Consider the following 22,043-nt stretch of genomic DNA (forward strand, 5'->3'; position numbering starts at 1 on the left):
AACGCCACCCACTACCTCCATCATCAAACCACCCCCTCAGCCTCTGCTCAGAAGAATTTTTGACGCCTCCAGCAACAAAGCTTGCTGTAACATTTGGTCTTATGGATGTCACTGGTCTAACCTAATTTTACCTGGAAGACATTTCATTTCTCTCACACACACACACACACGACTCTCACCGCTTGGTAACGGAGTGTTTTATAGGTGGCGGTTGTAATTGAAAGGGCGAGCAGGTTCCGGCAGGGAGTGAGAAAACAGATGTTGCGCAGGCCGTGGCGGCACGGCAGTATGCGGTAATATGGCATGTGTGTGAATGTGTATGTGTGTGAGTGTGTGTATGTGTGTGCCATTGCTCTGTGGGACTGTGTCGTTGACTGGTTGTAATTGTGGGATCTGGATTTATATAGAGAGTCATAATTACAGGCGCTCCAGTGCACATCACTACAGTAAAGAGAAAAATATATCAAAAAGGATGGGAGTGAGGAGTGTGCATGTGTGTGAGTGTGTGTGATTATTTTAAGCATTTGCCTGTGCTGTTTTAACTGAAATGGCTTTGTGGAAAATGAAAACACTTTAATTGGAGGGTTGTTCTAATCCCCAGAAGCAGCTCGCGCTCAGTGTCGAACGCATGGAGGGTTGATATGAGGCCCTGCAGAGAATTGGTACGTAGCCTTTTCATCCCATAACAAAAGTTGTGGCTGCAGTTGTTGAAACTAATCGTCTTTACCTAAAAGAAATGAGCATTTTTGGAGGAAAGAAAAGTAAAATCTGAAAGTTTCAGCTTCAGATTTGGGTCAATGGCCTACATATGAGTGAAAGCAAGCAGTTTCCACTTCTCTCATAATCCACTGGCCTCTTCTTGAGTTCATGGAGACAGCTGAGCGAGTAGAGATGGTACAGTCATACCAAAAGCTGAATGAGGAGCAGTCTGGGCTGGATACAGAAACAGTGCCAAGAGCTCAGCTCAGCGCCAGTACATCCTCAAACTTACAGGATGAAATGCAAGCGACAAAACATCCCTGAATGCTCGAACAAACAGTCTCTGCTAACAGAAAAATGTGCTTGAGTTTACTGAAAAACAAAATGCTGACAGTAAAGCCATGAAGATGAGGAACATCTTGCTTTATTCACAGCGAGTTTCTCCTCCCTTTACCATCTTGTTTAAATTTGAGTAGTTTAGTTTTGCATGTACAAAAGTGTGCCATGTATGCCCAGCTTTGGCCAAGCGTCACTCAGACCAGTGTTACGCTGTGTCAAGCTCTCTTGACAAGCAGCTGATCAGTCCTGTGTCTTTTGGCCTGTAAAACGTGAATTGTTTTCTTTCAGATTAAACATGTTCAGAATCAGAATTCCTTTTGTTGCTGCTGGAGTTGGGGGGTGGGTTTTGCAGACAAGTAGTTTGTGGGAGTGTAAGAAGGGGAGCCACAACACAGGATTGCCCCTCACCAGGACAGCACTGCACCGCTGGAACATCCGACCAGCTGCTGAAGGTCAAGTTACCACCAGTACTAATGTATAGAGCCAGGACAGAGTGGCTTTATGCCGCATGAACATGTTTAGTGGCTTTGGTGTGAATTTTTTTAAAATCATTATACTGAAGGGACAAATGAAGTCAGAGAGAACTCTGTGTCCTGAGCTGTTGGCCTCAGTGGATGATCTTTGGCTCGTCAACCCTGACCTTGTCTGGAGAGAAGCAGGCCTCAGCAAAGTCCCCCTCCATGATGAACGGGAGCAGCTCTATGCTGGTTAACCCCCCCTCACCACCACACCACAGCCTGACTTCATGCCAGCAAGGCCCCAGGCCTCCACATCTTCAGCCAGCTTAGCGCCTCCCCGGGCTTAGTCAGAGTGGGAAATGTTTATTTTCCCTGCTAAATCTCACTAATACTAACACTGTGAATTTTATTAGTGGGGGGGGGGCTTGCGCTGAATCCTCTATGAGCCCCCAGTGTCCTGCCCAAAGCCACCGTTGTGTTTGCCAGTGTGTGTTTATGCACACACTTCCAACCATGTGCTCATGAACCAACATATAGTTAAGTGTTTGTGTATGCAGTCTGAGGGGAACACACCACCCCTCAACCCCCTCACTCCTCACCACCACATCAGTACACAAATCTATCTCCCTCCACTGCATTAACACTAAAATCTTTTTCTTCTTTACTTTGGCTGCTGCTTTTGTCGCTGGAGCTTCGGCGTTTTCCCGCGAGGCGTTCTGATATTTCTCTGCCCACCCACCCCTTACATACCTGCCCATTCATATACAGTCTTCTGAATGCCTCCCCATGTAAAATAATGCAACTTTACTTATGGTTTAAGTAGCGGTGGTGTAGCAATGCTAAGACTAATTACCGGTACTGCTTAAATGTCTTTTCATTAATGCTGGAATTAGATTTTCTTGCATTAGAGAGCAAATGACTCCTGCATGGACAAAAACAAAAGACACACTGCTAATAATGTTGTTGGTGCTGTCAGATTAAACAGTGAAGTTGGTCCCACCTTCTTTCAGATCACCTTTACAGATCTTGTAAGTTGTGAATGACTACATTAACCATCTCAACAAAATAAGTTATCATGTTGTCTGATCCTGGCATTAATCCTCCATTTGTGTATGGAGAATATTTCAGTGAATGAAGATGAAAACTGAGTTTGTTTTTACATACATAATTCAAAGCGAGCTTTGTGTATGTGTGATTCAAGAAGAGTTGAACCAGCAGAAATGATCCTAATGTTCCCGTTCCTGTTTAAAAAAGCAAGAAAGTAATGCAAGGCAATTTAATGACTTGTTGAAATCAATATTTATTTAACAGTGTGTCCTTGGAACAAAATGTATTTTTGTTGTTTTAACCTAGTCTGTTTCCCTCAGCTTCTTGTCAGATAAGGACAATGATTAATGTGTGTGAGACACCACAGACATGGACACTGACTTAGAGGAGCAGCTGAGCGTTTCAGAGAGGCCTTTTACAGCTTGTTTGTCTAGCAGTCCTGTCCATCATGCTGTCATGTGGCAATTCTGCGGGGGGAAAACCCATCAAGCAACTTATGGATCTTTACACAGTAAAACAAGATCAACAGCCGTTCTGCTGGGCAGGTTTGTGCTCTAACCGAAGTCATACAGCGTCACGGGGGAACTTCTAAATGCTGTTTTCCATATATTCAGAAGAAAAATGTGTCTAAGTGTCTGACTTGAGGTGTGCTGTAAATCCTAAAATTCATAAGTGCAATGGTAAGGCCAGACCTTTACTGACGCATGTGTCCACTACTTTTCCACCAGCACACATCTTCACAGCAGCAGTGTTTCACAATTCAACCCTTGCAGTTCACTTATCGAGGGGGGAAAGCTGGTAGGAGGTGGAGGCGGGAACCAAGCCACACCATGGGTTCACTGAGGGCTCGCAGTTTTTGCGGTGGGTCTGCTGAATATTAGTGCATAAATTGATTTTTAATATGGGTTTTTATCTGCACTGCCTTCCAAAACTAACGGTAAAGGATGAAGCACATCTTTGCCACCTCCACCATCACTCCTCCTCCCTCAGCCCGCTCTGGCAGTAAATGAGGTCTTTGATTCAGGCTGAGGCTGCCCGCGATGACCATTAGCTGGCCGCCTTGGTCAATATGGGCTCTGTGTCTGGAGGCCGCAATGGAAGAGCCTCCAGACTGGCAGAGTGGCCCAAGCCTGACCACATCACTCTCAGCACGGTAGAACACTAAATAAAAGCTGCTGGGGATGGTGGCAGCAAGTGCGGATGCTGCGTTGAAGCAGGCGGTGGGGGTGAGGGAGGTGGGGGTTGTGGCTATTTGAGCAAACAGCCTCGCCAAACAAGTGTGGGTAAAGCAAGACAGCGGTCTTCACTGAGGTGGTTGGAGGTAGAGAAGAAAAAGGGGGAGGAGGGAGGAGAAAGAGGTGGTCTACAGTTTCTGCGAGGCCTCCAACCTTCCTCACCCTTCCCTTTCAGCACTGCTGTGTTTAGCTAAGTGATTGAGGTAATTTAAAGAGACTAAATGCCAGACAGTCATGTATCTGATTCAGTTTGTTTCTTTCTGTTGTGTTTTTCTACCTGCGCGTGAGGATTCCCGCATTAGTGTCACGCAGTGACTCGGGAGAGTGCAGCACTGTGGCGGTGAAAGCAGCGTTTTTCTCCTGGGTGGGTGGTTGGATGGGATGAAAGAAAGAGCAAGGACTCCTGGAGCAGAGCGGGCCAAGGGGAGTGTTTGATTATCAGGCTAACTTTCACGGACAGCTTTCCACTCTGTGCGCTTTCTGTTCCCCATTCATAAGGGCTGAAGGTTTCTTGGATGCGTTTCGCTGCTGAAATCAAACGTCTGCTCTGGTGCCTGACAGTCATCTTGATAGAGGGCCGAGGTTCTAACTGGCATGAGAGAACAGGCTGGCCTCTGTGAGCTTGTGTGCGAACATGTGTACGAGTTTGTGAGCTTTCCCTGCTTGTTAAATTTTTTGTGTGCCACTGTGTGTGTGTGTGTGTGTCAGTGTAAAGCTGCCTCAACCCTGCCTTTAAGTGGACAGTGCTTGCAGCCCATGAGGTTAATCCCTGCTTTAACTGCGCATACACAAAGGTCTCAGGGTAACACTCCTCTGCCTCACACGGACAAAATCGCTCCATGCTGCCCTTTTATGGCTACCCTGGATTTGTTTTGTAGGATGTTACTCATAATAAGAGAACAAACACACCTGAAACACCATCAAAATGAGAGGGTCCAAGGTAACATGTGCCTTTATGAGCTCCCAGCCTTGGGGCATTTAGTGTTAATGCACCCACATCTTGCTGAAGCCTCCTGTGTAAGTCCACAAAGCTCCACTGGCTTTGATGTGGGGAACTCTTCCATGAAAAATCCTCAAGAGGAAGAATAAGAGGATGCATCAACATGTCTAGTGCTGAGAACAAAAGGCAAGATGGCTGTAAATTCTGGCTGTTACTCTTGTACTGAGGATGAAAGACATGCTTACACTTTAGTATTACTGGGGTGCCAGCTCTAATAACATCTTTTCATGAAAATATCATACTGTTATATCATCTTGGTAGATCAGTAGGTTTGTGGTGGTAAATCATATCTTGCTAGAAGGTCAAAGTAAAACTTGAGCTTCCAGTGCAGTTAAGCCGAAACTGTCTGTAAAGTCAACCTCCTCTTTGTCTGTCTACTCTGTGTGGTTGACATGTTGCCAGACGCACGACTGCACTGACAGACAGACACTGACTTATTTTAGTCTTGTACTGTCACTGAACAGCCTCCCTGAGCACAGTGCTTGGTATGACCTGGTGGCGACGCTCCCGTTAGCTTTGTGGCAGCTGCAATGCAGAACTCCAACAGGGAAACTGCTGAATTAAGGGTAATTAGTGATTTAGGAAAGATGGATGTTAAACTGTATATTTAATGTGCGGAACTTGTGATGAGGGCTTTTGATTTGATCTCTTTATGTATTTCAGTCTAATATTTTGTGTGATCATTAACGATTGTTTAATTTTAGCTTGTTGCAGCGACATCTGATGTTGGATTAAGATTTGATAAAAAGCTACGGAAATCCATCCCTGCAGTGTCTCTCATCTGATGTGTTATTGATGCATATAGCGTAGCTCTAATATTATAAATGTCTTATCCTCACCATCCACTGGGTTGATGTAATCCGGCAGATGAGCTGCGGCCGCCGCTGCTGCGGCCGCTGCAGCCGCCGCTGCACCGCTTTGCATCAGCAGGTCACCGTAGGGGCTTCGCTGGCTGGCCATCAGGTGGTAGTACTCTGTGGGGTTGGCCCCTGGTGGTGGAGGGGGGAGACTGAACAGGGTACGGTCCTTCAGGTGTTCATGGGTCACTGCAGCAGAAGTGGAAGGAACAAACTGGAGATGTAGGAGAACAAATCTTTTTCAACTCACAATAAAAATCAAAGAAAAAACATCCTCGCTGTGTACTCGTCCTGTAATACGGCACTGCACAGTTAGGTTGTGTCAAGATCACTGCAGTCCCTGGTAGCGCTTCAGTTCAGTAGTCGTGAAGTCATGAAGTGATGCTAACCACATTTTCACAGATCAAAGGGGCTGAGTAGAATATATTTTGATTTTATTTTTCGGCAATGAAGTGATATATTCGGTGACAGTCTCTGACATGCCCCGTGACAGAATGACAGAAACAAACACGAGAACAGAAAAGTTTAAAGAAGGACTCAACAAAGGAGTCGAGTGCACTGCTTTACAGATTTGAAGATTTGTGCTTGCGTGCATGCCCCGCGGCATGAGGCTTTTGATAAAAGATGTCTGATGTCTTTGAGGCTTGCTGGGTTATGGGAAAATATCTCAAGGGAGTAAAGGAAGCAGAGGGAGAGAAGGAGCAGGATGGGGAGGGGGATACAACATTCCTGCACTCTGGTGTTGTGTATGCATTAAGTTTGACAGGATGAAGTCTTCTATAGTGTGCAGGTGCACACACACACACATACACACTCATAATGTGCTGCATGCGCAAAGGTAATATTGACGTAAAATGTGTTAACACCTGCACCCAGTAAAGCCACATTTAAAAGTGTCAGGAACTATAAGAGTGAGAGATGGATTGGTTTCTCTCTTTCTGACATCTAACGGTGCCTGTGTCCCCCTTCCCTCCATTTCCTGCTCTCTCCCCCCTCGATGCTGCACTGGGCTGGGGTGAGAAGAGAAGACAGGGGTGTGGGCCGATGGTGGATTAATTTGCATGCTGGTGGAAACACTGGGGGAAGTGGGGGTTGGGATCACTGGGCGAGGGCCAAGTGGGATATTCAGGGAGCAAAACCACAGCCTCCCCCACCCTCTGCGTGCACAGACACAGACACATAAATGCACACGTAAAACAAAAAGGTCTGGATCCATCAGAACCTATTAGACCCTGGCTGTAGCAACAGTCCACAGGCAGCTTGTTTGTGCTCCAGCAGCAGCAAACAGGGCATATTCCTCTGGTTTCTCCCCGGCTGCCAGATCACGTTGACACTTCCGCAGTCACGCATTTTGTGTCCTCACATATGAGCACAGAGGGATGAGAGACGGCAACAACGCTCCCAGTAAAACCAGACAAAAAGTTACGCTGATGAAAAGCAGCAGTGTACTCCAAAAACAACACCTGGTTTTCCAGACTGCAGTCTGAGCTACAGACACGACTTTCTTCACATTTCTGAGAGCACTGCATAAATTTCACACTAATGTAAAATAGCAGAGGGAAAATGTAGCACACTAATAGTAAATATGAGGTGATTTCAGACACAGTCTTGGGGGGTCTGTAGCCATGCTAGAAGCTCTATAGGTTTTTAGAGCTGAGGCAGATGATCATGTGATTAGTTTTGCAGATATTTTTTCAGATACACATGTGTGAGTCAGTAGGAGACGATAAGAGCAACCGCACAAGGTGAGGTGGTTTGAAACTTCTTTTCCTTTCTAGTTTGGGTCAGACAGTGCTGTTCTGATTGAATTAAACTGAATTAGTAAGGATTTACACTAGGAATCACAGTAATTTATATAGCAAATCCCAAACAGCAACGACCTTCAACACATTCCTGACACCCAGGTATCCCTATCAGAGGTTTACACATGCTCCACTGAGCTCTATGGTTTTGCAGACTTTATTTATGTTCTGCAGAGCTGCGGCGTGCCCTCCATTTGGTGCCATACTTCCCTGCCACTTTATCAGTGACAGCATCTCTTCCGCATTGCTTCTGTTGAAACATGGAGGGGGGTGCATTACTTGCCAGGAGCATGTGCTTGGTGATTTATTGGTGCCGGGTGCTGGGCCGCGGCTCCTTACTTCTACAACCTGTTGTTTGAACAGGGGTAGCGAGGACAGGTCTGTCATCGTGTGAACTCAATAGCTTAGAGGCACGGTGCATTTGTCTCTGTGCTAATTCCCATGGTTTCTCCAGGCCAAACATACGTAGGACTGAACAGGAAGGTTGCATGTACGGCCATGCGTATTCCTGATATGCCCACAAATCACAAACATGCAAACACATCGAAAAAACCCGAACATGCTTGATGAAAGGTGTGTTTCAGTACCTTCTGTAGGGGAATGTTTAAGGTGCAAGACTAATTATCAGTGTTGGTTCAATAGCCAACTGTGTAAACTGTGTGTGCAGTGAGCTGCAGCCAAGCGGACAGAGTTGGTTTATAGTGAACAGGATACATAAATTCTAAACCCGTTCAACTTTGATCTCACCTCCTTAATGCTAACTGGTCGAAGCAGCTGCAGAATGACCACCATTTGAAAGACTTTCCACATCATTCCTCATATTGCGTGCACTGCATACATCACAAGAGGACTTAGGCTGAGTGTTTCCATCTTGCAAATGCACGATGGTGACAGTAACCTGACAGATATCAAAGTGTTTATGGAGGAACACATGTGCCTGGGCAACTGAAGTCATTCACACATTGAGCAAGCACAAGTCAATGACAGCAGGTGAAAAGTTTCTCACATTTTGCACAAGCGCTTGCCATAGCTAAGTACCATAAATGCACCCGCCAAAGGGCGTGCATATGCTCGTTTTTGTTCAATCTACTATCAAAATGTGTTTGCACCCTGGTGTTAACGTAACCAAAATTTGCCCTCTACTTGAGAGGCTGAATCAGAAATTCAGTCAAATCCTAATGTCATCACCACAGGATGAATATACTGTTCTTTGTGGATCACATACAGGATAGGACAGGAAGACACATTAGCCACGACTCCTGTAGACCTGCTTCTTATCCCAGTCGGATAGGGGTTGGGTGTTGGTGACTGTATAAAGAGCAAATGTAATACGGGGTAAATCTTACCCTCAGCAGGACTCAGTCCTCGGGCCGCTGAGATCATAGAGAGGGTGGGGCTGCCGTGTACCGAGCGGAGGTAGTGCTCCATGTGGGGGCTGACGTAGGGATGTGGAGGGCTGAACGGTGATTCACCCGTCCCGGGCGCTGCATGGGGTGATAGACGGATCAGGGAAATATCTGAGATGACTGGACTTCCTGTCAGTCCTGGAGGTCTGTGAAGAGGGAGGAAAGTAAAGCGATAAGGAACAGAGAATGAGCAAGAGTAGTGGTGAGGAGAGGAAGGGATGAAGGTCATAGATACACAGAAAGACAAAAAACAGATGGAGATGGAGTGGAGGCAGCCTGTGTTAATTTGATTACGCTATTGTGCTCACTTATCATCATGAGTGATCTTTGCTGGTATGTTCATAGACAAGCCTTAACTTCTGTCATTCCACAAAAGTGTCTCCAGTCCCAATCCACTTACACCCTTTCCCCTCCCGAGTCCCACAGCTAATACATAATAATCCCCTTTTGTTCACCTTCTTCCATTAAGCCCTGGAGCTACAGACAAGTTGAGACCAAGGGCTTTCGACTGCGAGGCTACCAGAAGGCATATTTTCTGTCTGTTTGGGTGGGCAGGACTACAAGGTCTCTCCCATCAGGTATTACAAGGTGTGTGATAAGAGAGTGCAACCGGATGCTCAGAACCTCAAGTAGTTGCCTATAGCCACGTTTGGCAAGAAAAAAAAAGAAGCCTTATCTGAGGTTCTCCAACAGCCTGCCGGTCACATCAGCCCATACACTAAATTTGTCATCTCTGGCAGGTAATTGGCGGCTCTTCTTGCAGAAACACAGACAAGTGGGTGTTGTAATTCCCAATAGCCCTGAAGGGCTGAACTTGAGATAAAAATGTCTGCTGGCCGCTGGCAGTGACACAACCCTTTGAAGGGGCACTAGTACTCATGCCGACCTGGTGTGCTTTTTAACTCTGATAAGCGGCCTGTTGCTCCTGCACTGTGTGGTAAGAACACATGGGAGAAATTCAGCCCTCAGAAAGACATTTAAGTGCGACGAACAACGACTAATAGAGAAAAGGCTGGATGACAGAGTGAGGATATATTTCAGTTTTAACATAATCAACACCAAAACCAACAGTTGCAGGGATTCACATTTAAGTGCTGCATCTGACTTACAAGTTAAACTGATCCAAGACATAGAAAGCATTTGCAGAAGAGGACACATAACACACAAGGAAGGAGAGATGGATGTGTTTGATATTACTGGATACATATTTTTTTACTTTTTTTTTTACTTTTAACCTTAACCTCCTTAGTGTTTCCAAGTGGTGTTGTTGTTGGTAACAGTGTCATGAAGAAATCAAATTACTCTCAGTTTCCTTGACTGTAGCAACAACAACACAGGAGAAAAGAGTTTATCAATTCATTTAGTTTATAACAGTGACATGAAAGCAGATACAACTGTCTGGACCACCAGTCAGCCTTCATTTTCCTGAGAGATGTTGTACACAGTGACAGAATTAGTCAGAGCCAGGTTTACAGGGAACACATTTTGCAACAATCAAAAAACTTGTGTATTTATGCAGGATTGGTTCAAGTAAGTTTAAAAATGTGTTTTTCAAGGGAGCTCTGAACATTTTAGCTAACAGGCTACAGTTTGTATTTCAAGATTACATATAACAAACCAAAGTACAGATTTTCACAAAATCGGTTGCACATAAGGAAACGAGGACCCTATCAACCACTGTTTTAATGGAAAGAGACAGCTATGTGGCAATGACACAAAAAACACATATTTAATTCTCATGGAAGTATAGAGACTATAAGTCATCAGTCAATCTCTCCTTAGAAAAACAGAGGAGAGGGTTGAGGGTAATGAACCCTCAGGGAACCAATGGAGGCCGATGTGTCCTCCCTTCAGCAGAAATGCCCAGACTAATGACTCACTGAAATGCTGTCAGCGGGGAAAGAGGAGGACTTGCACAGAGAACCAGAGTAAGACATGAGCAAAATATTCAGCACCGTTGCTTTCTTTTGAAACACGACTTAAGTTTGTGATCTCTTTGCTATTGACTCAACATTTTTGTTCTTAATGTTTGATTCTTTGAGTTATTTTGCTCCACACCACTAAAATATTAAGAGGCTGTATGGTGGCTCTGTTGGAATCTGTTAAAGATTACAAACTACTTGCTTCACTTAAATCTGTCTCATAATCGGGAGCGATTCTTTTGTAGAAATTACGACCACAGTGACTCTCGCGTACGCCACAACAATGCAATAAAAATAACAGAATAGCTGTCTTTATGAGAGTCTGAGAGCAAATGCTTTTAGGCTGACACTCAAGCAGCTCGATGGCTGCTGTGAACACATATGAGTGTTTATATGTGTGGTTTTGATTCTTGGCAGCATCCAATGCATGCTGGGTGTGCAGCATGTGTGTGTATGTGTAAGAAAATGGTAAATTTAAAAGCATGCCAGGATCACATGGAAACATGATTCATTAACGTTACTTAATTACATACGGCAAAGTGGTATCACAGCAAACAGTCATCACAAAAAAATATTTAGAGGATTCACGTACATGGACACAAACAAATTTTTTATGACTCAGCACGACTGTCTTTCGGGCCTGCACCTCGTTTCTTTGACTGAATGAAACTCAACATTTCAAACCTCTGGACAGAGTGTAAACCAAAATACTACAAAATACTCATGCCAAAACCTATAATTGATGTTTCCAGGTATGTGAATAGTAAGAGAAGCTTAAATACTGAAATGATAATACGTCTGTGTGTTGATCCATCTGAAAGAAATCAGTCAGGGGTGTCAAATCATTTAACTCAGATAAAATGAGTGTGACTGGTCCTTGTTGTAGTTACTGGCTGTGGCTATGAAAGGTGGGCCTGAGCCCCAGCAAGACCGCTTGGCAGAGCCCCACCATCCTCCCTTCAGCTTCCCTGCTCAGTCTCTCATTCACTGTCTCTGTGCGGACGCCAACCTGCTCCCGGCCCAGCCCTGCCCAACTCAGGCCGAGCCAACCAACCGAGAGCCTCGGCCCTCGCTCCATTTCCAGTAAGCGCCTGCAGACTGCTGGCCTTGTCCGAGGGCCAACTTTCTGCCGTCAAGCCCACTCTTCCCCTACAAACAACCATAAAGAGCCCTCTGTTCTGGGCGGGAGGGGAGAAGTGAGAAGAAACAGACGCTCCATACACAAAAACACGCTTCCCTCGGTCCGCCTCTGAGCGGCATACAGAGAGCTTGGCAGCACCTTTGCAGATTAGTGCTTCACTGAGGGATACCTGGGTGAACTGGCACTGGTGCTGGCTGACTTTCTTATCAGACTCCTCTAAGTAATCGCATACTGGGATCTCCTGTGTTTAGCTAAAGCCTAAAGATGTAACACAATATAGCTTAGTATGATTCCTCAACGGAGAGAAATATGCTTCCTGTTCAGCATATTTCATCTTTGCGTCCATCCTGGATTTATATGGATTTAAAAATGGATTGCAATGTATGTTAGATTTAAGTTTCATGAAAATAGTGTATGGTTAATGTATTGTACAATGGCTGCACCCTGTAGTTCCTCCTGAAGATGTAGTTCTTTAACAGCAAGGTATACCAATAGAGCTCTTTGGCACGGAGGGGTCCGCCTTCGACTATGAGCGGTTGTTGTTGCCGCAGTGAAGTCTCATGGTCTCGTGTTGACAATAAGAAAAGCGTAGAACATCGCCAGCCTCGTCTTTTAGAGACAGTAGTCTCATCATGTTTGCTGATATGACAATATGAGCCATGAACAAAAACATAACCAAAAGTTCAAGTGTGAACCTGCTTTGAAAATAAATTCAACTCTGATTCTAGTCAACATGGCCTCTTTCCATGCTCCACCTACCAAAACCATTTTGCAACATTTTACTTTCAGCTTCATCCATCAACAAATCAGGGTGCCGACACTCACATCACTCTGGCTGTAGTAAATCACTCAAATGACCAAGCGTGTCTGTGAGGCCCTGATAATAAGGTGAAATTTACTGCTGTTGCCTGTCAAGAAGCTGCAAATAACAGTCCCATTTGGCAGGTACCATTATTGAAGCCTTGTCGATCCACCCTTTTTCTGACAAGATGTTACTTGAAGTCTGTGCGTCTTTCCAGAGACCTCAGTCAGAGCCTGAATCAGAAGCTTTTGGAGGGCCCCGGAGCCTTGTCTCTTCATCAGTGGCTGCTTTGAAAGAAACTTCCATCCTGAACACTAAACTGACTAAGAAACAGCAACAATACTTACATTATTCATTGCTGACAATAAAAGTGCTAGAAGTTTCTGCCTGTTAGGTTGATACAAGGAGAAATATGGATAGACGGAGGGGTGGGAAGCCAACGCGACTCAGTAGATGACATGGTTTCAACGAGGTAATTGCTGTTTTTCTGTGTGTTCTCTACTGTGTGATTACATACTCCCTGTTGTTCCATTGTTAAAACTATGCTGTGAGAAAAAGTGATTTGGACATGGTACAGCTTGTTGAGCATATGAGTAACCCTATGAGTAAGTGCATACCACAGTGCATGTACATTAGATTGCAGGCGGGGGCAGACTGTAGCAAGATTCATAGAGAAGTGAGGAGAAATGTGAAATTATCTTCTTTGCAAGTCCCTTTTTATATTCCAGCCAGTGTAGCACCAATCCAACAACGAGAGCCAAATGATAAAAGTGAAGTTTTGGTATTGGTTTGTAGGGAACAATGGGTTCAGAATGCTTCCAACAAAGTGTCTGTTGGATCATAAAACAGTCCCTGTCCTCACATCTTTGCCACATTGGCTGCGTCGGACAATTTCTGCAATTTTATGAACTCAACAATACATCAATAAGGCCCACTTTTGCCAGCAACTGAGAGTGTGTGCAGAGGAGAGAAAGCATGCAGGGTTTAAACTTCTCTCTCAAACTCTCTTTTTCATTGCTCCCACAAACATTTTCATAATCATGTGTGCAACCAAATGCCAACACCGCAGATTAGAGTTGAAAAAGTACATGGCTCAAATCTGTAACCAGCACAAGTAATTTAGTTTGTACAGGTACGAGTATCATCTGAGGAGAATGTGACAACATCTAAAAGAAAATCCTCAATGGGTAGCTGACCGAAGTTTATTCATTAAAGTTTATGAAGAACCAAATATGATATAGGAGTCCAGACTACCTTTGTGGAGAAATTGTCCAAAACTCTGCATTATCCCCATTTGTACAACTAGTCATGTCTCGTCTCTTTTTACCCAGCATTTGACTGTAGCCGTTTGAAAAAAAGAATAACCTGTGACACTTCACTCAAACTAGTTCAAATGTGTGTAAAAAAGCAGTATGGTATATGAGGTATTTTGGCATAAATAAATCCGACCAATCTCGTTGTGATGGGAAATCAAAAAAGTTTGAATGGATCTTTCTGCAAGAGGTGACCTGCAGAACTATCCATGTTCACTGCCTCAAGATGCTGCTCATGCAACCTGTTTTCAAGGTGAGGTGTTAAAGCCACATTGCAACTTCAAGTTCCCTTTCTGCCTGCCCGCCTGCCCTCCTGGCTGACCAACAAGTTAGAATTTGCCTCTCTGGCATTTTCCCTACTGGCTCAGGGTGGGATGAATTATGATGTGACACACTCCCTTCTGTACTTCTGGGCAGCCAAGGCGATCAAGATAAATCACCACACTGCCCCACAGGGGACATGCTAAGATCCTGCCTTAGTTGTTTTTGGGGCCCTGATCAGGATGCTGAGGATTTGGACACAACTTGATACTGTACTCCCCGAGAATCGAGGACCGTGTACAAAGGAGGGGCCCAGTCAAACGATGGGATAATGTACTTAAATGAGATGGGATTATACTGAGGGTAATTATCCATTGCTGTCACATACCATTTAGTCTTCTTTGATTGCAAGAAAATTACGTTGAGACCATGCGATAAACCGTGAAAATTTCAGGCTATTGATTTGGAACTTTGCAGTCTTTTGATTGATGTGCCTCTTGTCTTTTTAGCAGCACATTCCTGGCTGTAACTCAGGGGAGCATCCAAATTCAAACACTGACCGTGACGATGAGCCGGGGCTGCAGCCAGCAAACAACGACATAAGATAACAACATGCCTGTCAAAGCCACCGACAACCAATCATCAGACTACAGTCAAAATATCCACCCCCTCTTGTCCCCCACTGTTCCTCTTTCCATGTTAAACAAACCAAAACAATGAAGGGAAAAAACAACATCAACACAAATGGCTGATCTGAAAACTGTATTTAATCAACACATTCCGTGCTGTGGGGCTGCGGGCCTTGAGCAGGCTGATTGCCTGGTGAGCGGGACCACATCTGTTTGTGTACATGGGCGGTGTAGGCCACAGCTCTGCCACACAAAAACCTTGGGCATATTTCAACTTTTCAGTGCTGCAATTTGCCCCCCGACTGCTTCCCAAAAAGCATAAATATGGGTTGTGGAATGAGCGGGGGATCTGTTTTTCTCATCCGTTGCGTTGTCGTTGAGGTTCTGGGAACGGAAGGCTGAATTTCGGATGCTAATTACCCGGTCAAACATGCTGGCACAGTGGCTCGCTTTCCTGGCTTGTGGGTTCGTGAAGACGATGCCCGACTCCACAATATGCAGCAATCAGCACGTAAGTGCTGTCTTTAAGTTCTACTGTCATCCCACGTGAGGCTCTTCCTAATGTGTTCCAGAGATGGTTCAGATATGGCATGTTTCTTCTCTCTTGAATGTTATGTTCATGAAAGGCAGGGAGACCACAGCTGAAAGATTACTACGTTTAAACTGTGGATCAAAAACTTAGAAATGTGTTGACAAATGGCATCTGCAGCCCAGTGATATGCATATTGTGAGTTTAATTCACATTGCCCCAGATATTATTTTGTCCAACCGAAGGTGTTTGTCACTGCTTTTGAATGGAGCAGTTTGAAGACAATCAAACACACACCTCAGTTTCAGGACACTGAAAGTCTGTTGGTTTATCTAATTAAGTCTGAAAATGGAAAAAAAGAAAAGCAAAACAAAACACTAACAATCTGGGGCGTTTAGAAAGAGCTTACCAGACCTCTGTGGCCAACTTCTCATTTCTGCATGAGGTCAGAGGCTCCAGGCCAAATGAGACACTACTACATGAGGGAGGTAAGCCAAGTTGCATTGTGGGTAATGTAGGCAGCAGGATTTTTGTTTTTTTTTTAAATCAAAGATGAATATTGCATGGGATGAAAAAAAAATCTGCTGCCTCAATTTTGATTTTTTTCATTTAGCCTGAAAATATCACAGGGGTGAAATGCTAAACTGGTTGAGGACTATTACATACCTTTTACTGGAGACAACTGAATAAACCGCTAAAGGCAAACAGTTCGAAGCTTTTATTTCGGCTAAATTGAACTGCATATATTGATAAGAAATATAAAAGGAAAGCCAGGAAAGGATGCCTCACAAAAGTTGCTCCAAGCTACAGGGCTGATGGGGTTTGTGCACTGGCCTTTTCAGCCTCTTCAGGCACACAATAAAACGGTGAGGCCTGCAGGATCTGCTTTATGACAGCTGTGACAGAATGACCTGCAGCCCTTATTATGTTACATGCTGATGACAGACGCTCCATATGAAATTAGCACCATCCCACAGACAGGAAGTACAGCCCTGACACACAGCAACCAGCCGCGGACGAAGTGCTGCCACCAAGCGCCCAGCGCCGAAGCCCTGTTCCATTTCGCCGGGACGACGCACAGTAATTAGGTGAATTTGTCGCATGCTGGAGAAGAGTTGGTTACATCAAGGTTTTGATGAATTAGTAGGAGCGCTCTGTCAGAGTCACATCACATTAATCAAAACAAACCGGGTGCACAGCCACACTTCTCCCCCCTTCTTTTCCCTCGCTTTGCAGGTGATGAATAGCTCTGCCTGCGCTGTGTATCACCTGATCTTGCTGAATTTAAATGTAACAGCACAGTTCTCACAAAACCGCTATTGATCTTACTCCTGGGTTCCCTTCTTGGATTCCAATATTTTAGATAAGCATAAGAAGGCCCTGCTATGTTAGGAAGGCCAGGCTTTATGGTAATGCCACAGTAATAAAGTCAGAAAATAAATTAGCGTTTCTTTGTAGGTCAGATAGGATACAAGTTTCAAAACCAATTGGACTGCCTACCTATATGTCCTGACCAATATACTGTGAGTTTATGTTTTTAAAAGCTTTAAGCTTTTTAGAAATTAAGTATGATATAAATTCTGACATCTACTTTAGTAGCCAATACTAACGATGTTTCACATAGATTTTACTATTAGAGTTAAACCTGCCAATTTTACTTAAGCGAAGCATCTGTGTTCTTCTTCCAACATCGTCTTATCCTGGGATCTCTCTCAGCGAGGCAGTTTTACTCGAGACGTTTCTTGGCAGAGCTCCTCATTGTTGGGTTAGGAAAGGAGACAGGAGAGGAAATGTTAACAGCCTGTTGTGTTATGCTAATGTGGCTTGTCTCCCTTCATCTCTGTCTCCCTCCTGCTCTGTGTATCTTGTCTGGCTTTGATGTATTTAAACTTGTCTTTGTCACTGAAGCTCAAACAGAGGAGCTGCTCTTTCTTTCCAGCTCCAACTAATAGGAAGATGTTGCCACAAGTTCTCGGAGAGAGAAAGAGTGAGAGCATTGAAAAGTGACAACTGACTTTCACAAATCAAAACGCGGTGTTTTGGGTCAAATCAGGCACTCAGACTATTAAAGAGTCTGGGGGTTCTGCGGATAAAATTTTATTCAAACTTCACATGAACTCAAAGCTATCCAGAATGTTCTACTGCTGCATGCAATGGTGTCAAAAACCAATGATCTCTATGGATCAAATTTTACTTCACTCTTTACTCTGGAGATTTGCAACAGCAATGTAAATGTGACCACAATGTAACTCTTCACTGAGGCTGTATGTTTATACTTATTTCCCCAAAAGATCAGTCTGATGTATTGGGTATCTTTGGAAACTTTAGGATCTCTGCTGGAATTTAAAATAAAGTGGATCTGAAAAATGTTTGGTTGCACAGCTGGGCTGGAAATGACCAGCGCACCACTGAGCCACTGTTTGTTAGGGAAGATAAACTGTCAACGTAATCGTTTATTTCAAAACGAATAACGATGTCTAAACTTACCCATGCATGGCTTGAAGTGGGTGTGGCTCATAATGGTATCGCCCCTCGTGGTGCCTCATGTCGATTGGGATGGGTGTGTGAAATGTGGGGAAGAGGTGGTGGGCACCTGGGTACAAAGAAGAGAGAAAATGTCAGAAAACACTGGGGCATATTAATATTACAGTTCCTCACTAGTGCCTGCAAAGCAGCATGAGACGCAACTGTACCATTTTACAGTTCCCGTAATCCAGCAGTAATTGAAACCTTTTACACTGTCTGTGGCTTTTGCCCCGAGAACTGTATGTTCATTAATGCCCCCTTTATCCAATGAGACCAAAGCAGGGTTTACACAACAATGAATGTGTTTTTATGTGTCAGACAAAGAATGCACGAATCCACCATTTCCTGCCATAAATGGTCTGATGGCTTGGAGGGGAAGTCTCATTAAGACAACACAGCCGATCTTCATTAATTACTGTCATTACAGCCTCTGAGTATGAGACATTACTGTCTTGACTGGAGGAGGAGGAGGTGGAGGAGGGCTCTAATCACAGACAGGATCACTACAATACTCTGTGGTTTGATCGGTTAATGTTTTGCACATTTCATGCAACTAAAAGCAAAAGAGTGTAAGAAGCCTTGAAAGCATACTCGGTTGTATCGCTATGTGTGTGTGTGTGTGTGCGAGAGTGTGTGTGGATGGACAGAGACAGAGAGCACACAGCAAAGCAAATCCCTTGGGTTGAACCCCGGTTGCTATTAGGATTCTCTGGCTGTACGGTCCAGTAAACCGGGGCTGACCTGGGAGCAGAGACCACCAAGGTCAAAGGCCAAAGCTCAGTGAGAGCAGATTGTTATCTCTATCTGAGGAGTCCACTGGGACTCGATGACAAGGGGAAGTGGGTGTGTTTTCTCACATTAATGTGATGCCAATATGTCACAGGATGAATCAATGGACAGCATATCAAGTGCATCCAGCAAAAATGTACATGACTGCAGCACAATCAGTCCAACAGTCAAGCCACTCTCACTGTGCCTCCTCGGTCCCAGCTTCCTTTTTAACAAAATGGGCCTTCCATCCTGAATCAGAGTGAACATTATATTAAATTTATATTAAAAAGAACATGTAAATATGGATGAGGGTTGAGTTGAAATTTAAGTTTTAAATTTTATATCAAGGATTATCTAATATAAGCCTGTTCCATAATAAAGGCCCGGTTCTTGGAAAGTCTAGTAGTCAACTCCCTTTGGATCTTCTTTATAAAGTCTGCATTTTTTAAAAACACCTTCCTGTTTGAGACGTGCCTTCAGGGTGCTAACGCGCTCTCGCCAGCCTTGTGAAAACAAGGTGTAACAGGACTCTGTGCCTGTGGGCTATGGCAGAGTGCTGGATGTTGTTTTTAGGTGATGCCAAATACAAAGACGGACATTACAGCTACTTAACCCTGATTGAGCCTTTTGTTATGGTGATTGGAGTAATCATGGTGACGTTGTACCATCTTGTTCTTGGTTAATTCTGCCTGGATTACACGGCTGGGAGAAGACAGTCTCCCTGAAGGCATCTCTGAACCGGGAAGCATTTGACTGGTGTGGAATTTGTTTAAGAACAAGAATTATACAACAATCACTGTTTTCCCTTTGAAAACAGTCGCGCCACAGATAAGGTTGATTAAGAAAAGAATTCTGTGCCACTGGTTAATTCCTGTTTTTGTGAAGCAAAATGTGAAGCTCCCGTCTTTTCTTTACTGTTTTCTATTGTTTTTATTGTTACGCTACTACTGTACTGGACTTTCCCTCTCACCCTCTCCACAATGTGCTGATCAGCTACAGGAGCTCGTACAGTGAGAGACTGACTCCCATGGTGCACCACAGAGCGACACAGGAAATCACTCGCCATCAAACTACTGAACTCTGCACTCTGACGGACACACGGACATTGCACATCACCATGGGAATGTGTGTGTATAGACATATATATATATATATACATATGTATGTAAATATCCTATATTTTATTTAATATTTTTTCCGCTGTAAATATTGTTGCCATCCCTGTTCACTGGTTATATCTTTTTATTCTGGTTGTTTTTATATTTATAGCATTAGGTATTTGTGGGTTACTGGGCTTACCGGGACCACCTCCACCTCATGTTTCTACATGTGTGAATGACAACAAAGCTCCTTGAATCCTTGAAGTATTTTCATTTTCTTGGTTTGGTAAAATTGCACTGTCTGTAAGAAAGAAGAATTTCCTCTTCAGGACAAATAAAGGAGTTCTGATTCTGATGTGCCAAATATAGTAAACACTTTCCTGCTAATTTCTGCCAAGCATCTGTGTAGTAACGTAAAAAAAAAAATATATATAAAAATACAAGTTTTAAAGTTTTAAAAAAATGTAAAAATCATTTCACAACAATGACATTACAGTTTCAGCGCTTGCCGAGATTTAAATCTTAGATTTGGAAACACGGATATTAATTATCTTGATTCTATCACCAAATGCCTGGTATATTCTTAAAATGATTATGAATTAGTCCAGAAACATTAAAATTGAGGAGTTTACTAGTAAAACATTGGACAGAGTGAACTCACATACCGTTTCACCACTTTCACTCAGGAACTACCATAATAATCATACTGCCAAATTATTAAATAAGTAAAGGTAAGGAAAGTAACTTTACCCTTAAATTAGTGATTTTTTTGTTTTTCTTAGCCTTCATTTTTTATTATTATTAACAAAAAAATATTTTAAATTATTAATTAAGAATATCAAAAAATTGATATTATGCTGTGTATTTCAGCTGTAACTGTCTGATCTGAAGTAATGTGAGCTAAAAACTAGCATTTCACACAATTTTTAAACCTCTAACACTAATTAGAGACTTCTTATTTTTAGACTGAACGTATTTAACGTAAGATTTTTATTCAAGTTAAATTATTTTGCTGAGTGGACAGATGGTTTTACTAGTATTGGATCACTTTCTGCCCAAACTCAGTGTTTATTTCTTGTATGTTAGCTTGGATTTTTGCACTACATTGCCAGAAGACCTTCAAAACATGCTGGGATCATTTCTGCAGGAATTCTGTAATGAGTACCCTGAAATTTTTTACAAATCACAAGATACCTGCAGGTAAAACAAAGTCAAAACGGCACACTTCAGATACACACAGAATAGCGATAACCGTCAAAGAGAGTTGTTAAAATCCGTCTCCTCTCCCTTTGTCTCGTCTCGTCTGGGCTCAGAAGGCCGAGGGCTCTGTGCGTCTATCAAGATCTGTGCCGCTGGATCTCAGCCAGCGGCCCTCCCTTGCTTTTGTGAGCGGGACGGGCGGCCAATTCCGAGTCAGCTTGTGTGTTACAAAGCCAAAAGAGGCACCCAGTAAATGAGTGAGAGGGAGTGAGAGCTGGGAAAAGGAGTTTGAGCTTTGTTTTCACAAGTGGAGCCAGAAGTTTGTGCTTTGTCTGAGAGGTGCCCCCTGCTTGTGCTGCCTGGCACATCTCTGGTGGAGAGGGGGGGAAGTGCACAGGACAAGGAGACTGGACTATGACAGCCAGCTTGAGCTGGAAGTCAGGACAGCACTGAATAGTCCAAATTCTTACACTGAGATTTCCGTGTTTTACTGCAAATATGCATGACTTCCAGATATTGGTTATGGGTCCAATTGATTACTAATAGTCGGTATTGGTTGTGAATAAATGTACTGGTTGATTCCATGATTGGATCTCACTATTAGTAATGAAAACTCTTTATTTATTCATATAAAAACGTCATATGATTTTGCATCCACAGATTACTGTTTAAATTTCCATCAGGTAATGAAGTTATTGAAAACACAAATACGTAAACAGTATCCAGCAAAGGCCCCAGAGACCTATCCACCCACCCCACCCCCTCCCAGCTTGGGGCTGCTGGATGTGGGGATGATAAGGGCTGAACAGGCCCTTCCATCACCCAGACAGCTGCATTGTTTCCTGGGCTACAGGGACAACTACGGACAGGTACGTGGTTGAGACGATTCACACACACCACACTTTCTTGATTTACTGCCCTCCTGTCTCCTTTGGGTGTGCTGGCATGCAAGGCTACTCCACCCTGGGACTCTTACTGTATATCCAAAACAGACCAACATTAGCAC

The 22,043-nt window shown here is 43.8% G+C and overlaps 1 protein-coding gene across 1 annotated transcript in view; it reads right to left on the reverse strand.

Moving 5' to 3' along the window:
* Positions 1 to 22,043, reverse strand: part of gli2a (GLI family zinc finger 2a) — a 73,388-nt gene that overhangs the window by 15,331 nt on the left and 36,014 nt on the right. Inside the window, exons 3-5 of the mRNA XM_046403920.1 lie at positions 17,928 to 18,033; positions 8,784 to 8,989; positions 5,618 to 5,824 (exon numbers count right to left, since the gene is read on the reverse strand). Coding sequence (XP_046259876.1) covers positions 5,618 to 5,824; positions 8,784 to 8,989; positions 17,928 to 18,033 — 519 coding nt within the window. The remainder of the gene's footprint in view (positions 1 to 5,617; positions 5,825 to 8,783; positions 8,990 to 17,927; positions 18,034 to 22,043) is intronic.

The sequence above is a fragment of the Scatophagus argus genome, chromosome 11 (genome assembly GCF_020382885.2).
Source record: "Scatophagus argus isolate fScaArg1 chromosome 11, fScaArg1.pri, whole genome shotgun sequence".
In the NCBI taxonomy this organism is placed as follows: Eukaryota; Metazoa; Chordata; class Actinopteri; family Scatophagidae; genus Scatophagus; species Scatophagus argus.